Source organism: Anomaloglossus baeobatrachus, unplaced genomic scaffold (genome assembly GCF_048569485.1).
Source record: "Anomaloglossus baeobatrachus isolate aAnoBae1 unplaced genomic scaffold, aAnoBae1.hap1 Scaffold_2359, whole genome shotgun sequence".
Taxonomy (NCBI): Eukaryota; Metazoa; Chordata; class Amphibia; order Anura; family Aromobatidae; genus Anomaloglossus; species Anomaloglossus baeobatrachus.
In genome coordinates, this window is record NW_027442028.1 from 53,773 (window position 1) to 74,593 (window position 20,821).

Sequence of the window (20,821 nt, forward strand, 5' to 3'; positions counted from 1 at the left end):
AACACAGCCTACAGAGAGCTGTCTTAGTGTCCTTTTCCTTACTGATTTGTTTATTAAGACTCCTTGGTAGGCAGACTTTCATCCCTTTTCTCCAAATCCCATCTGTGTGTTGCTCAGCACCTTCCTCTTTCCATTGAGTTTTTTCTTCTGGTAAAGCCTTGTCTTGGAAGATCTTTAATTGGTGTATTCCTCAGACATCTTGTTTGTTCTGTTCATCTTTCTTTTGTTGTCTTGTCATGACATAGACTCCTGCTTCCTCTTGAATGTCACAAATGGCTACTTGTTTGGCTGCTTGATATGCTAGTTGATTCCCTTTAGCTTCTTTGTGAGCCATCCGTAAAGAATTGCAGATCTGCATCTGGCAATAGTGTCTCTGTAGCTGAGGGCAGGAGGGAGCACTCAGATCGCATAAGTTCAAAGCAATCATATTCTTGGTTGTCTGGGTCTGCATAGTCAACCTCCATAGGCCTGGAGAGGATATCCCATGTAGAGAAGTATTCCCTACTTGAAAAAGGAAGCAGAATTGATGGATTGAGAGTAGTACAGTGCCGGAGCGTAACGACGTAGGGAAGGAGCAAGGCACACTGGAGTCATGTATGCCTTTGCGAGGAGATATTTTTCTGTTCACTTGTTCGAGGATAGCCTTGAGATCATGTGGGACAAGAATAGTGACGGGGTGGCTTAGCATATCTTCAGTTTGTTTTGTTTTTGTTTGTTTTTCTTCTTTCTGGTTCTTTGTTTGTCTCCTTTACTGGAGAGACAATTTGAATATTTCTTAGAGGGGCGTGGCAGCTATAAGTCCCCTTACCTGGCAGCCAGACTGGCTTGCAAAGTCTCCTTAAGGAGAATAGTGTTCCCCTGTGGTCCCCACATAGCTTTCTCATGAGCTAGATCAGACACCCCCATACTTTGCACTGACGAGGGGCAAGCACCCCGAAACACCGTGTCTGCAAATTGGGATTCTGATCTGGCTTATATATCCTGAGTCATATTGCAAAGGATTGTTGAAAATCCACTTGTGACTTTTAGGATCGCTACTTCCAATAGGTGGCGCTGTGCTAGAGTTTGTCTCCTTTACTGGAGAGACAATTTGGTTCTTTCTTGGCAGTCTTCTTTTTTACCGGACAAAGAGGGGTATTGGCAGGAGAGATGTATCGTATCAGGGCACCGTTTGCAAGGAGGGATTGAATTTGTTCCTCAAGGCATTTTTCTTGGTTGGCCTTCAGGGGATATTGAGGTATTCAAGGTATGGGGACTCCTGGTTTTAGGATAACCTGTAGAGGTGATGTCCAATATCATTTGGGCTTTTTGACCAGAGATGTGAAGGAATTTGATTGAAATAGTATTCAGGTATTGGAGGCGGTGCCGTGGCAATGAAGAGGAGTGGGGCGGCTTCGAGAAGGCAGGCATCTTCTGGCATCAGAGAATAGGGCAGACAAGTGCATCCCATCTTCATTATATACAATTGAAGCTCTGAGATTATGTAGGAGATCTGCTCCAAGTAAATTAAGTGAGCAAGTGGGTAAGACAATTAGCCATGAAATAACCTTTTGTGCTTGTTCAACAGGAATAGGGTAAGTTAGTGGGGAAGAGATGTGCCTACTGTCAACCCCTACACAGGTCAGGCAATCTGGGCATATCAAAGATAGATCTTCTAAGTCCTGGAGGCGTATAACTGATTTGGCTGTGCCTGTGTTGACTAGGAAAGGCAAGGATTGACCATTAACATCAAGAGATACTGTCGATATGGGGCCTTATATAGAAGGAATATTGGTGACAATAATATTTGTAAAAGCATTTGCCACAGGCTTGCCGATTTCCTATGGATGGGATATTTGTTGTGGATGGTTGATGTAGTTGTTCTGTGGGTGACCACTGTTTGTGGCTGGGCATGGTTACTGCATATGGGTCCTGCAGTATCTTCTGACATGTCCATAGTTTCTGCATCTGAAACACATAGTATATTTAAGATTCCTGGGTGGGAGACGTTGCTGGAGCCCGCCTGGATATGGTTGTTGAGGGGAGTATACTTGGAGAGGGGGGTACATCTGGCATTGGGTTTGTTGGTCTTGGTTAACAGGAGCATTATACAGTACATAACCGGGGCAGTATCAGGGGTAGAATTGGTGGAGGCAAATTTTTTCTCAATGGACTTAAGAATGAGAAGAACTTGTTTAGTGGGGAGCTCCAGGTATTCAGGTATGGTGTCCTCAATTTTCAATCTGATAGAGTTCTTAAGTCCTTTAACAAAGGAAATTATGGAGTGAACATGTTGAAACGGGACAGACATGTCATAGCCTTGATCATAAAAGGAAGTGAATAATTTCATTTAGAATTTTTCAGCCGACTCATTGTCTTCTTGGGAAGCATTGGTGATATTGGTGACGATCTTTCGCTCATGCTTGGTCTTGGCAGCAGATCTCAACTCCGGATCTAAAGTCCCCCGTGGAATCCAGAGCGCTCTGGTCAAGAGCAGATTGAATGACTGGGTAAAAAAACAGTACTGGCTTTAATGCTAGCTGAGTTGGAGAGATCCTTCCAAGTTGCAGAATAGGTTGGACAGATTTCCTGATGTTTTCTGTACAAAGGCATAGGCTGCTTCTCCGGGTTTGGTAACTAAGTGCGTAAGCTATTCACTTGGAGTGGAGTAAAGGGGACATACTTGGGTTTTTCTGATTTAGGAACCAGAATGGTTTCAACTATCGGGGCTAGTGGGAGCATGACAACAGGGGGTGCTGGTAGGCTGTGCAATAATTCATCCGATGCCCCTGGAGGTGGTGATGTGGAAATATGTTCTGATTGCAGTAACTGACTGGGGTAGTTAGGCATCATAGCCGAAGGACGAATTGTTTCTTTGAAGTACCGTGCGATGTTAGGACTTGTAGTGACCAGATTTCTTCAAGTGAGGATATGGGACAGTAACTAATTATTGCAGCCACAATAGCCTGCGTGCATTGTTTGATTGGGAAAGATCCCAGAGCTGATTGCAGGAATGGCAATGGATTGAAGATATTTCTTCCTGGTCAGTTCAAGTACATGGAGTATGGTCAACTGTAGATCCTCAACACAGTGTTGGTGTTTGTCGGGGTCATACATTGGTCCCACTGCATGTATGATCATATTACAATAGAGATTTCCTGTTCCTGTAACAGCCAGATCCGTGAGTTGGATTTTGCCCTGTTTCTTTATGATGGATAGACAATCAGATTGTATTTCTGGTCACCCTGCTTGTACTATAGCTTTGGCAGTTCCCCCAATATGGCGGAGGGCCAAATTGGCCGAATTGACAATAGCAGAAAGTCTTTGCGCCTCTATGGGCCCTATGGATAGTATTAGTCCATATTTCAGAATGCATGATTGGGTCACAGATTTCGGGCACCTCTGAAACTAAGAAGGTGTCCCTCTGAAGGAATGTCCTCATCTAAAGTTAATGAGGAACGGTTAGGATTGGAGAAGGTTACCACTGCAGGTATCAGCCGACTGCGGGTCTGGGGATAGGGACCTGTTTCCCCGGGAGGGGCAGCTGATGGGTCAGGATCAGGGACAGTCTCACTGGGTTCAATAACATCACATTTTTTGCGGAGAGCATTTTTAAAAGCAGGAGTATAAAAAAAAAACTTTCCGGGGAGGGTAAGTGTGGGAACAGGGCTGCTACATGTTCAGGAGGAATGTAGTAACTTCCATCAGCTGCCAATAATGGATATAAGGGAACATGGCTTGGACCGGGTATACACATTGGGTGAACCAAGACGGCCGTTTGGGGATTAGCTTTTCACATGCGTAACTGCGTCACTGAATGGAGGCAGGGTTACATCAGAGGGGCGGAGGGTGTGGAAATACAGGGTGGTGTGTCGAGGGGCAGGCCGTCACACAAAAAACACAGAACAATGGAGTGGGAGGATTTTGCTGGGCACAGTGTGTGCAGGTCCAAGAATGTGAACTATTGACGCCATTATAGGGCGGTGGATATGGCAGAGACTTGTAGTAAGCATAACACAATACATTGTCTTCCTTATCACATACATCTTCTTCCAAATATAACATTATTTTACAATTGCACAGGCTACTCTATACCAAGCTTGAGCTGTCCCAAATAATCCTGCATTTTCCAAAGTTCCCCTCTGTTCTTTCAATGCCTTATTTCATTATTCATATTGTAATCAACCACATTCTGACATACTGCAAATTAACATCAACTTTTCATTTTGTCACATGTTTGCTTTCATGTTTCTGGGGGTTAAGCCACCCTCAGACTTAAAAATGGACTTAAAGGCATCCATTTATTGGGGAATTTTCCAACTATTTGTGAATTCTGAGACAGAAATCTAACCCCGTGTCCACTCAGGGGGACACCCAACCAGGACATTGATTGGCCTTTACCCACTACTCAGAAGATGGCTAGTCCAAAGTCTGTAGCAAGGGCATATACCTTGAACGAGCCTTATGACATTTAAGTCTGCCAAGAACTACCAATCAAGCGTACCTGATCTACACAATAAAATTCACACACAAAAACCAGCGTCAGAAAACACAACTAGCTAGACATATCCCCGAGAACAATTTCAGCAGACATCCACTTACAACCTTTTCGGGTTCTTTAAGGTCGCCCAGGAGGAAGCGAATCCAGTTGTAGAGATAGACTCACGAGACCGACTAGACCAGTGATGGCGAACCTATGGCACGCGTGCCAAACAGGGCACGCAGAGCCCTTGTTGCTGGCACGCGCGCTGTCGCCATATTCAGCCACTCTGCACTGTCGGTGTGGTCGCGCCGACGTGCAAAGTGGTGTTGGAGCAGAGGAGACATCTCTCCTCCTTCTGACACTCCTCCTCTCCTGGGCTGCAGGCCTGTTGCCTAGGAGACGGAGGAGCGTCAGTAGGCGGCGCCGGCGTCTTGTGGCCGCGCGGGACCTGACCTAACTGAGGACGCAGCGATGGAGCGGGTTCTGCAAGGTGAGTTTTTTTTTTAATTTTTAAGCTGTGTGCGGCTGTGCCAAGGTGTGGGGGACAGAGCCAGCACGGGGCAAACATGGAACGCACGGGGGAAACGTGGAGCGCACGGGGGAAACGTGAAGCGCACGGGGGAAACGTGAAGCGCACGGGGGAAACGTGGAGCGCACGGGGGAAACGTAGAGCGCACAGGGGAAACGTGGAGCGCACGGGGGAAACGTGGAGCAAAGGGGGAACATGGAGCGCACGGGGGAAACATGTGGAGCAAAGGGGGAACATGGAGCGCATGGGGGAAACATGTGAAGCAAACGGGGAACATGGAGCGCACGGGGAAAACATGTGGAGCAAAGGGGGAACATGGAGCGCACGGGGGAAACATGTGGCGCAAAGGGGGAACATGGAGCGCATGGGGAAAACATGTGGAGCAAAGGGGGAACATGGAGCGCACGGGGGAAACATACAGAGCACGGGGCAAACATGGAGCGCACGGGGGAAACATGGAAACATGGAGCGCACGGGGGAAACATGGAGCGCACGGAGCAAACATACAGAGCACGGGGCAAACATACAGAGCATGGGGCATACATACAGAGCACGGGGCATACATACAGAGCACGGGGCATAATTACAGAGCACGGGGGCAAACATACAGAGCACGGGGCATACATACAGAGCACGGGGGCAAACATACAGAGCACGGGGTCAAACATACAGAGCATGGGGCATACATAAAGAGCGCAGGGCATACATACAGAGCACGGGGCATACATACAGAGCACGGGGGCAAACATACAGCGCACGGGGCAAGCATACAGAGCACGGGGCAAACCTACAGAGCACGGGGCAAACCTACAGAGCACGGGGCAAACCTACAGAGCATGGGGCAAACCTACAGAGCACGGGGGCAAACCTACAGAGCACGGGGGCAAACCTACAGAGCACGGGGGCAAACCTACAGAGCACGGGGGCAAACCTACAGAGCACGGGGGCAAACCTACAGAGCACGGGGGCAAACATACAGAGCACGGGGCAAACAAACAGAGCATGGGGCAAACAAACAGAGCAAAACAGAGCACGGGGCAAGCAAACAGAGCATGGGGCAAACATAGCTGCAAGGATGGGAGAAACATGCAAAGATGGAGAGAAACGTGCAAAGATGGGGAAACATGGCTGCAAGGATGGGGGGGGAACATGGCTGCAAAGATGGGGGGGAAACATGGCTGCAAGGATGGGGGGAAACATGGTTGTAAGGATGGAGGAAACATGACTGCAAGGATGGGGGGAAACATGCCAGGATGGGGTACATTTAGCAGGAAGCGGAACATGCCAGTAAGGGGTACATTTACCAGGATGGGGGATACATTTGTAACGGGGGCAGGGGGCGCCTCGGGGGTTGTAGTCGTGGTCTCTCGCCCTGTGGGCGACAGGCTGACCCCCGGCCCGGCCGTCACTGTTAAAACAGAGGTGTTGTTTGTGGGGCAGAGTGTAGGTGGCAGGGACGCTTCCATGTGAGCCATTTGCTTCTTGGTAACACCTTTTTCTCTCGGCTCACAGGCCTCTTCACCACTCCCAGTAAAGAGCCACAGACAGGCAGTTGATGAACCAAGAAACATTTTATTGAACACAGCTTCTACTCTTCTTTACACCTGTCAGCATCAAGTCCCTTTGGTTTACAGGTTAAACTTCTTGCTGATGGTTTCCTCTTTCCCCGGTAACTTTCCCTCGCCTGCAGGGGACATGCGTTAACCCCCTAGTAGCTGCACACTGAACCCGGGGATTTACTGTAGGGCAGATCTAGCACAGACTACCGGCTCCGGATAAGTTCTCACCTCTCACTTCTTTGCCGGGGAACTACTTCTCTTCCTTTCTACGGGCGTTCCCATGTACCTTCACTTCCTTGTCAGGGCACTACCCTTCGCCTGCAGGGGCCACTTGTTATCCCCCTGATAGCTGCACTGCACTGTAGTACACACTACCAGCTTTGGGACTAGTCTTGACTCTTCCACTTCTTCTGCCACTGCACCACTTCCACACTCTGCCCCATCACCTCAGACTTCTTTCTCCAGTCACATCTCACTGCACACTGGACTCTGCATTCAGAACCCTTCCTTCCCCACCTAGGCTGCCCTCCCCTCCTTCCCTGCCACTGTTACCAGGGGAACCACTGCTCTACACTGGCACCTAGTGGAGAAACCGTTTATATCAAGTAACATTTTACCATCAACATTTACAATTTGCCACCATACTACTGTGGCGTCTTCAGGGGGGGAAAAACTGCTCCTTCACTACCAGGGGTCCGACTACCCCTTACATTCCTCCCCTCTTTAACCTCAGCCTCCTGGCGAGGTTCGTACCTGCAAAACAACACATGTAGGAAAACACAATACTTAAAACACATAGACTGGCACACAAGTTTGGTGCCCGGAGTCCCTCCAGGGAAGCTCCCGGTCTTAGTCGCACATCTGCCCGGAGGCCCTCCTCAGGCGCTCCCGGTCTTAGCTGACCTGCTCGGAGGCTATTTCCAAGAGCTCCCGATCTTTGGGTGGGCAGAAAACAACAAGATTCCTTCTTAACAGTCACGGAAGGAGTCCACGCACAGTTCTGCATTAAGCTCCTCCCGGGTTCAGTACTTTTAACGTTACTGTAACTGGAAACATTCACCGGCGTTAAACAGTACCGGTTTTCAACGGCAAACAAATCATTCTCTTCCGGACGATTACCTCCTCACTGCGGGGCCCGGCCATCATTTCTCTGGCTACCGTCTCGGTGAGGAACCTTTCCTGCACGGGGTCTACTACTGGTGGTGGGGACTTTCTCCGGGTCAGGGGCGCCGACTTCACTGGCTCCCAGACGAACCCCAATTCATCCACCTCTGATTCCTGAATATCCCACCAGGACGGGGCTTTGACTTCTGGGGGGGGCGGAGGGCCTACCTGGTCGGACGCTGGCGCTTCCGGAATCTGTACGGACGCTCCTGGTGGCCCGCTCCCCAGAGTTAGCCAGGATTTGTAGGTGGCCCGGACTTCCGTCATCGTCTCCCCGGTAACAGCATCCCAGGTGGTAAACCACGTGATCTTCGCTGGTTTCTCCGAGACTCCAGTCACGGCCGGTATCATGCTTGCCGGCAACGTGATGGTGGGTAACTCTCCCACCGAGCTCTCCATCGGACGTTCTCTTCTGCATCCTACGGGCACCAGCGCGCCTGCTACGGCTTGCTTGTCTGTCCTGGCCTCCATTCTGTTTAGCGCAGGTAACTGGAACTGTTGCTTCTGCTGCTGGGATTGCACTGGTGCCGGGGAGGGTGGAGGCGGTTCTTCTTTTCCCGCTTTTGCACACACTCCGCCCCCGGCTTCACCCACCAGGTCTGCATAGCGTTGGCGACGCCTTCTCTTTCTTGCGGCGCCGCCCACGTCTCTAGACCTCTGCAGATTCTTGGGGCAGGTACCTCCCCTCTTTGGGCGGTGCACTCCGGGCTTCTTCCTCCCAGGCCAGCCCAGCGCTTTTCGTTTGGCGCCAACTTTTCGCGCCTTTGCTGAGTCCATGAGGACGGCCGCCATCTTGCCGCCATCTTGTGGCCTGTTCAGCACGTCAGGCACCACTTGATCTTCCTCACAATCTCTGGTCGGGGTTTCTTGCATGCAGGCTTCATCCTGCCGACTACGCCAGTTTGTAACGGGGGCAGGGGGTGCCTCAGGGGGTGTAGTCGCGGTCTCTCGCCCTGTGGGCGACAGGCTGACCCCCGGCCCGGCCGTCACTGTTAAAACAGAGGTGTTGTTTGTGGGGCAGAGTGTAGGTGGCAGGGACGCTTCCATGTGAGCCATTTGCTTCTTGGTAACACCTTTTTCTCTCGGCTCACAGGCCTCTTCACCACTCCCAGTAAAGAGCCACAGACAGGCAGTTGATGAACCAAGAAACATTTTATTGAACACAGCTTCTACTCTTCTTTACACCTGTCAGCATCAAGTCACTTTGGTTTACAGGTTAAACTTCTTGCTGATGGTTTCCTCTTTCCCCGGTAACTTTCCCTCGCCTGCAGGGGACATGCGTTAACCCCCTAGTAGCTGCACACTGAACCCGGGGATTTACTGTAGGGCAGATCTAGCACAGACTACCGGCTCCGGATAAGTTCTCACCTCTCACTTCTTTGCCGGGGAACTACTTCTCTTCCTTTCTACGGGCGTTCCCATGTACCTTCACTTCCTTGTCAGGGCACTACCCTTCGCCTGCAGGGGCCACTTGTTATCCCCCTGATAGCTGCACTGCACTGTAGTACACACTACCAGCTTTGGGACTAGTCTTGACTCTTCCACTTCTTCTGCCACTGCACCACTTCCACACTCTGCCCCATCACCTCAGACTTCTTTCTCCAGTCACATCTCACTGCACACTGGACTCTGCATTCAGAACCCTTCCTTCCCCACCTAGGCTGCCCTCCCCTCCTTCCCTGCCACTGTTACCAGGGGAACCACTGCTCTACACTGGCACCTAGTGGAGAAACCGTTTATATCAAGTAACATTTTACCATCAACATTTACAATTTGCCACCATACTACTGTGGCGTCTTCAGGGGGGGAAAAACTGCTCCTTCACTACCAGGGGTCCGACTACCCCTTACATTCCTCCCCTCTTTAACCTCAGCCTCCTGGCGAGGTTCGTACCTGCAAAACAACACATGTAGGAAAACACAATACTTAAAACACATAGACTGGCACACAAGTTTGGTGCCCGGAGTCCCTCCAGGGAAGCTCCCGGTCTTAGTCGCACATCTGCCCGGAGGCCCTCCTCAGGCGCTCCCGGTCTTAGCTGACCTGCTCGGAGGCTATTTCCAAGAGCTCCCGATCTTTGGGTGGGCAGAAAACAACAAGATTCCTTCTTAACAGTCACGGAAGGAGTCCACGCACAGTTCTGCATTAAGCTCCTCCCGGGTTCAGTACTTTTAACGTTACTGTAACTGGAAACATTCACCGGCGTTAAACAGTACCGGTTTTCAACGGCAAACAAATCATTCTCTTCCGGACGATTACCTCCTCACTGCGGGGCCCGGCCATCATTTCTCTGGCTACCGTCTCGGCGAGGAACCTTTCCTGCACGGGGTCTGCTACTGGTGGTGGGGACTTTCTCCGGGTCAGGGGCGCCGACTTCACTGGCTCCCAGACGAACCCCAATTCATCCACCTCTGATTCCTGAATATCCCACCAGGACGGGGCTTTGACTTCTGGGGGGGGCGGAGGGCCTACCTGGTCGGACGCTGGCGCTTCCGGAATCTGTACGGACGCTCCTGGTGGCCCGCTCCCCAGAGTTAGCCAGGATTTGTAGGTGGCCCGGACTTCCGTCGTCGTCTCTCCGGTAACAGCATCCCAGGTGGTAAACCACGTGATCTTCGCTGGTTTCTCCGAGACTCCAGTCACGGCCGGTATCATGCTTGCCGGCAACGTGATGGTGGGTAACTCTCCCACCGAGCTCTCCATCGGACGTTCTCTTCTGCATCCTACGGGCACCAGCGCGCCTGCTACGGCTTGCTTGTCTGTCCTGGCCTCCATTCTGTTTAGCGCAGGTAACTGGAACTGTTGCTTCTGCTGCTGGGATTGCACTGGTGCCGGGGAGGGTGGAGGCGGTTCTTCTTTTCCCGCTTTTGCACACACTCCGCCCCCGGCTTCACCCACCAGGTCTGCATAGCGTTGGCGACGCCTTTTCTTTCTTGCGGCGCCGCCCACGTCTCTAGACCTCTGCAGATTCTTGGGGCAGGTACCTCCCCTCTTTGGGCGGTGCACTCCGGGCTTCTTCCTCCCAGGCCAGCCCAGCGCTTTTCGTTTGGCGCCAACTTTTCGCGCCTTTGCTGAGTCCATGAGGACGGCCGCCATCTTGCCGCCATCTTGTGGCCTGTTCAGCACGTCAGGCACCACTTGATCTTCCTCACAATCTCTGGTCGGGGTTTCTTGCATGCAGGCTTCATCCTGCCGACTACGCCAGTTTGTAACGGGGGCAGGGGGTGCCTCAGGGGGTGTAGTCGCGGTCTCTCGCCCTGTGGGCGACAGGCTGACCCCCGGCCCGGCCGTCACTGTTAAAACAGAGGTGTTGTTTGTGGGGCAGAGTGTAGGTGGCAGGGACGCTTCCATGTGAGCCATTTGCTTCTTGGTAACACCTTTTTCTCTCGGCTCACAGGCCTCTTCACCACTCCCAGTAAAGAGCCACAGACAGGCAGTTGATGAACCAAGAAACATTTTATTGAACACAGCTTCTACTCTTCTTTACACCTGTCAGCATCAAGTCACTTTGGTTTACAGGTTAAACTTCTTGCTGATGGTTTCCTCTTTCCCCAGTAACTTTCCCTCGCCTGCAGGGGACATGCGTTAACCCCCTAGTAGCTGCACACTGAACCCGGGGATTTACTGTAGGGCAGATCTAGCACAGACTACCGGCTCCGGATAAGTTCTCACCTCTCACTTCTTTGCCGGGGAACTACTTCTCTTCCTTTCTACGGGCGTTCCCATGTACCTTCACTTCCTTGTCAGGGCACTACCCTTCGCCTGCAGGGGCCACTTGTTATCCCCCTGATAGCTGCACTGTACTGTAGTACACACTACCGGCTTTGGGACTAGTCTTGACTCTTCCACTTCTTCTGCCACTGCACCACTTCCACACTCTGCCCCGTCACCTCAGACTTCTTTCTCCAGTCACATCTCACTGCACACTGGACTCTGCATTCAGAACCCTTCCTTCCCCACCTAGGCTGCCCTCCCCTCCTTCCCTGCCACTGTTACCAGGGGAACCACTGCTCTACACTGGCACCTAGTGGAGAAACCGTTTATATCAAGTAACATTTTACCATCAACATTTACAATTTGCCACCATACTACTGTGGCGTCTTCAGGGGGGGAAAAACTGCTCCTTCACTACCAGGGGTCCGACTACCCCTTACACATTTACCAGGATGGGGGGGAAACATGAAAGGATGGGGGGAAATATGCCAGGATGGGGGTACATGAACATGCCAGGATGAGGACAAATGCCAGGATGGGGAACATTTAGCAGGAAGGGTGACATTTATCAGGCTGGGGTACATTTACCAGGAAAGGGGAAATTTACCAGGATAGGGGAACATGCCTGGATGAGGTACATTTACCAGGATGGGATCATTTAACAGCATGGGGGAACATGCCAGGATGGGATACATTTACAATGATGGGGTACATTTACCAGGAATGGGGTACATTTACCAGAGTGGAGGACATTTACCAGGAATGGGGTACATGCCGGGATGGAGGAACATTTACCAGGATGGGGCCATGATGGGGACAAATATACCAGAATGTAGGAAATACATATCAGGATGGGGACATGTTTACCAGGAAGTAGCCTAGGAAGGGGGACATAACTTCAGAATGAAAGGGGAGGGGAGCAACTCATACATCTTTATGGGATTTCAGGATGTTCAAACTTTGAAATGTAGATGTGGATTAGAGGGTGAAATGTGATTGCATTCCATGCTAAAATCTCTGTCTAATATGCTGCAATTTTTTTCCAGAGGGATCAATCCAACTGCTGTGTCTGGAAAGGGCAGGGGCTCAGCTTCAATGTGTGGTAAGCATGAGCGTGATGCCCCCTGCTGAGGAGAAGAGAAGACGGCAAAGGTAAGGTTACAATCAATTATTCACATAATAGGATTGGTTGTCACTTCGGAAAAAAAAATGGGTTTAAGGCTACAGTTTGGGCACTCGGCCTGTAAAAGGTTTGCCATGACTGGACTAGACTGTCCCAGGCTAATGAGAGACTTCCAATGACACAGATAAGAGAATGATTATAAATCAAAAATCTTACCGTAGTCCGTTGGAATTGATCAGGTTTCGAAATGGGCAGCCCACAGTCACCTCAGGGAGTCCGGTGTTGGTCTCCTAAGTCTCCATTCCTCCCTGGAGCGATCTGAGTCTGGCACCATCTGTCAAGGAAGAATTCCATAGTTTCGCAAATCTCCTTCATAACCGTGAATGTCTGCTGTAATCTCAAATTAATAGTCCGAGTGCCGGCAGAGAAATCCACACCACACAGATTAGATGGTATGAATTCCTTCTCAGTTAAGATGCACATCATAGTGTTTTATTTTTACAAGCCTTTTATAGAGAACAGTAATGGGTTAATCTTTTAGTAAAATTCCTAAGTATGCCATTGGCTATATTAAAGCATAGGCAGAAAACCTGTGACGTTTATACATTTTTTTGGGACTTCCCAGCCCGCTCCTGTGTTTTTAACTCCATATCTTGCAGAGTTTTTGGCACATAGCACCTCAGGCCATAAATTTGGACTTGCGCCAGTCTTTGTTATCACTTCTTCATTCAGCTTCTTAGGCCTATATAAAACGTATCAAGACATAAACCTGTGCCTTGGTAGTAAGACTTTTAGTTTGTATGTGCACAGCTACAGTTGAAACTAGAAGTTTCCATCCAATATTTATAAAGACACAACTGCAGGTTTTGCTCAATATCTAATGTGAAATCAGAATACACCTTTCCCATTTTAGGTTAATTGGGAACCAAAATTATTTATATTTGTCAAATGTCAGAATAATGAGAGAGAGAAAGAGAGAGAAAGAGAATGTCTCCTGGCTGCCTGCGGCTTTTGTATTTCTGCTACTCGTCCCCAATCTTCCAAGACCTCTGCTATGTGTCTGTTTGTAGCTTCCAGTGCCGCACTTTATGACTCCTGACAACACTTATATATATAAATAAAAATGGGAACACATCATATGCACACGGCCCAACTCCATACCCCTTATATACACACGGCTCCACTCCATACACCTCATATATACACAGCCCCACTCCATACATGTCAAATACACACATGGCCCCACTCTGCACACATTGTACACCTGCCCCAACCTCCAGCAGGAATTCAGGGCCTACCTTGATTTAGGATAAATGGCAGCCTGGATTTTTCCTTTCCACAGAGAGTTTCCTTCTCCTTACCAGACTCCGTCACTAGAGGATAGAAGTGACTGGAAGTAGCTCACCGCCTCCAGCGTCATACACCTCTCCCCCCAATACTCAGTCCTCAGAAACAGACATCTTTCTCTATTTTTCCTGTCAGAAAAGGACCCGGAAGATTCCTCACTGCTGTGTCACTTCCTTTTACCATATAAGACAAAGATAGTTTTGAGAATGGCCAGCAGAGGTCAGTGTAGATGCTACAACTCTCAGAGCAAGGCTTCAGAAGGCACAGATAATGCGCAACATTATAGAGAAACAAACGGCCCATCAGGGGACATTCTAGTAGTGTCTACTCTGGGTCACTGCACACTCACAGCCCCACTCATTACATGTCCTACACACGCGGCTCCACTCAGTACACATCGTACACACACGGTTCCGCTCCATACACCTCGTACACACACGGCTCTGCTCCGTACACCTCGTACACACACGGCACTGCTACATCCACACACAAACTTCCCCTCCTCCAGCAGCTGATCATGTGACCCCTGACTCCTCCCCTCCATGTGACATCATCACAGGTCCTGGAAGCACAGAGCAGCCATATATTTAGTGTGCGGCTCTGCAGGTGGAGGTAGGTGCAGGGTCTCTATTATTTTCCTCTTCTTCATTTTCCTGTTCCTGTCGTCGTCTTTATTGTTTCTTTGCTTTTATGATGAGGCTGAAGTCCGTTTCTTATTCGGGTTTGTTTCTGGCTTTTTTCACAGTTTTTGTCAACAAAAATAAAAAAATTCAACAATAAAATCCAGTGCAGTGGGGAGCCCGGATGTGAATACCCTGAAAACCAGCAACAAAAATGATAAAACTGGCACAAAAATCAGCATTAAAGCGGCAGGGAAGGGTTAAATAACTCCTCGCTGTATTGTAATTTATTATTGGGATTTTTAACGTTTGTTGTTAAACCTGTAAAAAGAAAAACAAAAAAAATCCAAGTAAGAAACCAACTTCAGTATCACATTTTTATTACTGATGTCGAGCGATACTGGATGGAAAATAAGGGAAATGTCTGTTATTACCACATATACAGTACAGACCAAAAGTTTGGACACACCTCATTCAAAGAGTTTTCTTTATTTTCATGACTCTGAAAATTGTAGATTCACATTGAAGGCATCAAAACTATGAATTAACATGTGGAATGAAATAATTAACAAAAAAGTGTGAAACAACTGAAAATATGTCTTATATTCTAGGTTCTTCAAAGCAGCCACCTTTTGCTTTGATTACTGCTTTGCACACTCTTGGGATTGCACCGCAGAGCTGTGTATACAGTCACGGAGAAGGCAGAAACAGTAATTAACGGTTGGTGCATTATGTAGAGATGGATGGATTTCCTCTCCATTGCTACATGTTTGTTTATAGATGCACTGCTATGTAAAGACATTGTAAAACATCACTGCAGAGTAGGAGTCAGATGGCCCGGACGTGTAAAGTCTACGAGCTCCAAAACCAGTTTAGAATATCTAAACTTTTTTATTTACATAATTTTTCTAGTTTAGGAGTGAAATATAATGTGGACACATTTTGTAATTGGATTAATTTTCACTATTTTGCTGCATTCATACAAGAAATGGGTGGTAAATTCTGCCCCTTCTTAACCGAAAATCTGGGATTTTTTTATTTTTGCACTTTTGTATTTTCCTCCTCTTATTCCGGGAACAATTACTCTGTTATTTCTCCATTCACATTGTCGTATGAAGGATTGTATTTTTTTTATAAAAATAATGTGCTACTTTTATCGGTCGGTTTTACTACTTATATAGCACGTCAGGTTGAATTTTTTTCCTATCCAAATGATATCTCATCTCACCTCCCTTATCTCCATTAATTTTACATATGGGTTCATCTTCTCCCCATTCAGGTCCCTACAATATCGGATTCTCTCAGTGGAGATCTTCTATATAAGAGAATTCTCCTGATTGCCCCGTGAAGGATGGATATGGACAGGGACAAGATGGCGGAGAGGATATTACACCTCACCCTAGAGATCCTCTTCCGGCTTACTGGAGAGGTGAGAGATTCTGATGACGTCACATTACATCATTCTTATTTATGGGAATAACAGATGGACAGAACTGGAGAGGTGAGGACTCTGGAAATGTCTGGAGTGATATTTATTACTGTGTCTCTCCATAACCAGGATTACACAGTAGTGAAGAAGACCTCTAGTGAGCGCTGTCAGGCCCCTGTGTCTGAGGGATGGGGAAGACCCCTGAGCCCAATCACGGGGCCTCCACCTCACCCCCCGATACATGAGGACATCAATGACCAGAAGATCCTAGAACTCACCTACAAGATGATTGAGCTGCTGACTGGAGAGGTGACACTGCTGGGACATTATACAGTAACGCTATGAAGGGATCGGGGGTGACGGTATCATTGTATGTGTCAGGTTCCTATAAGGTGTCAGGACGTCACCGTCTATTTCTCCATGGAGGAGTGGGAGTATTTAGAAGGACACAAAGATCTATACAAGGACGTCATGATGGAGGATCCCAAGCCCCTCACATCACCAGGTAATAGACCGGACTAAATACACACGGCCTATAATTATCTGTATGTAAGGAATGAATTCAGTCCCTGTATGTGTCTCCTCCAGTTCTATCCAGTAAGAGGACAACACCAGAGAGATGTCCCCGTCCTCTTCTCCAACAGGACTGTAAACAAGAAGATCCTGATGTTCCTCAAGATGTGTTAACTCTAGTTCTATCCGGTAAGAGATATCTACTCATGTACTTTATGCACTAATTTTGTGTTTACATTTTTAGGCTTTCTGCTGTTTGTTTTTTTCTACTGTATTGTCTTTCCTTCTGTTTGTTTCTAGTGCCTTCTCTATGTTGTTATGAAGGCAACTAAAAGACCTGCAGAGGGTTCATGAATATCCTGTTTCCCTGAAAATTGAACCTAGTCAGAAAATAAGATCTAGCACGATTTTATGGGATTTTTGAAGAATGATTGAAATATAAGACCTACTCCAAAAATAAACCCTAGTTACAGTCAGGGCCAGCGTTGGGAGGAGTCAAACTGCACAAATTCTCAAGACCACACTTTCTTAGGGACCACATCAGTTGTATTCTGAGGTTGATTGTTTAAGGACCTTTCACTTCAAAGACATGTGACATGATGTAACCAAAGTTCTCTTAAGAGCAAACTGGGCAATTGCAGTCCCCCTTTCTCCTAGGGGCCCCAGTGTTTATATGCCAATTATAGGACAGCTTACGGACCTTTTTGACATCACGGCATATAACCAAAGGTCTCAATTGCAAAAGTCTAAAGCTGAAGAGGAGACAGGCTGATGTCTGTCTGTGTGTGTTTACGCCAATTTTAACCAGCTTTGCCAAAATGGGCTGAGCTTTGCAGAAGAAGGGTGTGATGCTGTTTCTCTAATTCATAACAAACTGCGGCGTTCCCTATGCCAGAAATCTCACTCCAGTCCCCGACGTCATTTTTCAGTGTACATCGCCAGTCTTGATGAATTGGAGCCCTAATGTTTATCTGCACAGACCCTGCTACCTGCTTTGGTTAAAAAGCCTAAGGATGGGTCATCAGCATTACAGTCCCAGACAACCCAGCTAAATTTCCAGCATCTGTCTTTATTTTTGTCTTAAAAAAAACCCCCGCTTTGAAATTGTCTATGTTGTGGATCAATGTTCCAAGGAGATGTTTGCAGGTTTTGCCAACTCTCATGGCGGCGTAAGGATCTATGGAAATTATAGATTCTGGTTCTTTGCATGTTAACTGCTCTGATGTCTGTGAGCAGTGCAGGGAGACGCAGGCGTCAACCACAGGCTTGGGCAGGCTAGCAAGAGTTATTCTCTGCTGGGCTGCTTGTTGATGTCTTTGATCACCTGCTGTAGAGGAGAAAGTATTGTTCGCTCCCGTTCTGTATATGCTCGCTGGACTATTTCATTAATGCCAGCTATAGTTTACCTATACTGGTCTGGTGAGGTGTTGTGATCCAGACTTACCGGTGGTTGTTGTGCATTATTACAGTGAGCTGTTGTGGTGTTAACCCTTGTTGTCTTTTTGTTGCTGCCTTTCTGCTCTTGCTTTTCTCCTTAGTCTCTCACTGTTTGTTTCTTTGAGTTTGCAATGTGTCCCGTCTGTCTTAATCTGTATTTCCATCATACTCCTGACCCTTCCTTCCCTTGGGGATCACAGATTAAATCTAGTCAGGAGACTAGTAAGGCACGGGACTTCTGCATCTCCATCTTCAGGGGTAATCCATAGGTTAGGAATAGCTTAGGGTCCCCTAGCGTGAGGGACAGTATAGGAGCTCCCGGTCCTTCATTAACCGGCAGTCACTTGTTGACAATCAATCTGATTTTTAACTATAGCACATTCCAGAGAACTGGTGCTAGGAATTGGAAATCCGAATTAACGAAGATGTAACTCGTAGATGTCGAAATTGGAAAACAGATTCAGAATACATTTTTTGTTTATTTAATTTCAGTTGTTATGGTTTAAAAAAAATAAATGTACTTTCAAGATAATATTAAAAACTAATAACATTGTGTTTATTTTTAGCATATGACTGTATTGGGAGTTCAGATGGACATCTAATATCTTCAGAATTTAAAACAGATGATCAAAGTATCACACATGATACATATGAAGAGCATGCTGTTGTCCCAGATATACCTCCAGTCCTTCCTCGGAAAGCTTTATCATCTGATCTTTTCAAACAAGTCCAAAATTCCGATTTATCACAGAATTGTAAGCAAAATAAAAGTTACAGAAGGGATCTGGAACATGAAACCGCTCCTACAAGGGAGAAACCATTTTCATGTTCAGAATGTGGGAAATGTTTTATTCAGAAATCACACCTTACTAGACATCAGAAAATTCACACAGGGGAGAAACCATTTTCATGTTCAGAGTGTGGGAAATGTTTTATTCGGAAATCAGAACTTGTTGAGCATCAAAAATCTCACACAAGGATTAAGTCGTTTTCATGTTCAGAGTGTGGGAAATGTTTTATTAGGAAATCAGATCTTTTTGAGCATCAAAAAATTCACACAGGGAAAAGGCCATTTTCATGTTCAGATTGTGGGAAATGTTTTATTCAGAAATCAAATCTTGTTACACATCAGAAAAATCACACAGGGGAGAAGCCATTTTCATGTTCAGAATGTGGGAAATGTTTTATTCAGAAATCACATCTTGTTACACATCAGACATTTCACACAGGGGAGAAGCCATTTACATGTTCAGAATGTGGGAAATGTTTTAGTTGGAAATCAAATCTTGTTGAGCATCAAAGAATTCACACAGGGGAGAAGACATTTTCATGTTCAGAATGTGGGAAATGTTTTATTCGGAAATCAAATCTTGATGCGCATCAAAGAATTCACACAGGGGAGAAGCCATTTTCATGTTCAGAATGTGGGAAATGTTTTATTCAGAGATCACATCTTGTTATACATAAGAAAAGTCACACAGGGGAGAAGCCATTTTCATGTTTAGAATGTGGGAAATGTTTTATTCGGAAATCAAATCTTGATGCGCATCAAAGAATTCACACAGGGGAGAAGCCATTTTCATGTTCAGATTGTGGGAAATGTTTTATTCAGAAATCAAATCTTGTTACACATCAGAAAAATCACACAGGGGAGAAGCCATTTTCATGTTCAGAATGTGGGAAATGTTTTATTCAGAAATCACATCTTGTTACACATCAGAAAAATCACACAGGGGAGAAGCCATTTTCATGTTCAGAGTGTGGGAAATGTTTTAATTGGAAATCAGAACTTGTTGTGCATCAAAGATCTCACACAGTGGAGAAGCCATTTTCATGTTCAGAGTGCGGGAAATGTTTTATTCGGAAATCAGATCTTGTTGGGCATCAAAGATCTCACACAGGGGAGAAGCCATTTTCATGTTCAGAGTGCGGGAAATGTTTTATTCAGAAATCAGATCTTGTTAGGCATGAAAGATCTCACACAGGGGATAAGCCATTTTCATGCCCAGAATGCGGTAAATGTTTTACTATGAAATTAAGTCTTGTTGACCATCAAAAATTTCACACAAAATAAACCATGTTTATGTTCTGAATGTGGAAAATGTAATTCTCAGAAATCATATCCTGTTAAACATGTGAAGAAGCCGCACAGGGAAGGAATCTTTTTCATGTTGTAAATAATTGAAATGTTTAACTAATAAATCAAGTCTTGCCGACATCAGAAAACAAACAGAGCGGAGCAGCCATTCTTGCTTTCAGAATTTGCCAAAAGTTTATAAGACTAATTAGCTCCTGTTGTCAGATGAGTCACACAGAAGAAGGAATCATAATGTACCATAATTCAAAGAGTTTTATCAAAAAATCGGTTACAATTGATCACATAAGAAATGGTCAGGGATAGAACCATTTTCTCTATTTTTAAACTTATCGTATTTTTTCAGACCATAAGACACACCTAGATTTTGAAGGAGGAATATAGGGAATACGTTTGACTAAAAAATGTGGTCATGAAGCACTGTTATGGGGGGATCTACTGCTGACACTGTTACGGGGATAAAATGACTCAATTCTATACTAATGTCTCCCATCCTGATCCCCTTCTAGGTATATGTGTCTCCCATCCTTGTGTATATGTCCTTCATCCTCGTATATATGTTGCCCATCTTTATCCCATTCTGGTATATACGATCCCCATCCTGGTATGTATGTCCCTTGTCCTAGTATATACATCACCATACTTGTATATATGGCCTTCATCTTGTGATCGCCCAGCCACAGCAGTAAGCCGGCGGCTGGGTGATTATGTGTACCCAATATTAAAGAGAATGAATATTCACTGCTCCCCATGCTAATAATACTGCCCACCTCTTGGTTGGCGCTGGCTTCATTGCCTAGAGGTGGGTGGGATTATGGCATCGGGAGCA

General features: G+C 46.9%; 1 protein-coding gene across 1 annotated transcript in view; it reads left to right on the forward strand.

Annotated features, from left to right (window-relative positions):
• The window catches only part of LOC142261653 (uncharacterized), a 38,648-nt gene extending 18,540 nt beyond the window's left edge, over window positions 1–20,108 (forward strand). The window contains exons 2-5 of the mRNA XM_075332127.1: window positions 1,568–1,574; window positions 16,329–16,452; window positions 16,536–16,649; window positions 18,464–20,108. Coding sequence (XP_075188242.1) covers window positions 1,568–1,574; window positions 16,329–16,452; window positions 16,536–16,649; window positions 18,464–19,971 — 1,753 coding nt within the window. The 3' untranslated portion in view covers window positions 19,972–20,108. The remainder of the gene's footprint in view (window positions 1–1,567; window positions 1,575–16,328; window positions 16,453–16,535; window positions 16,650–18,463) is intronic.
• Window positions 20,109–20,821: the final 713 nt, after the last annotated feature.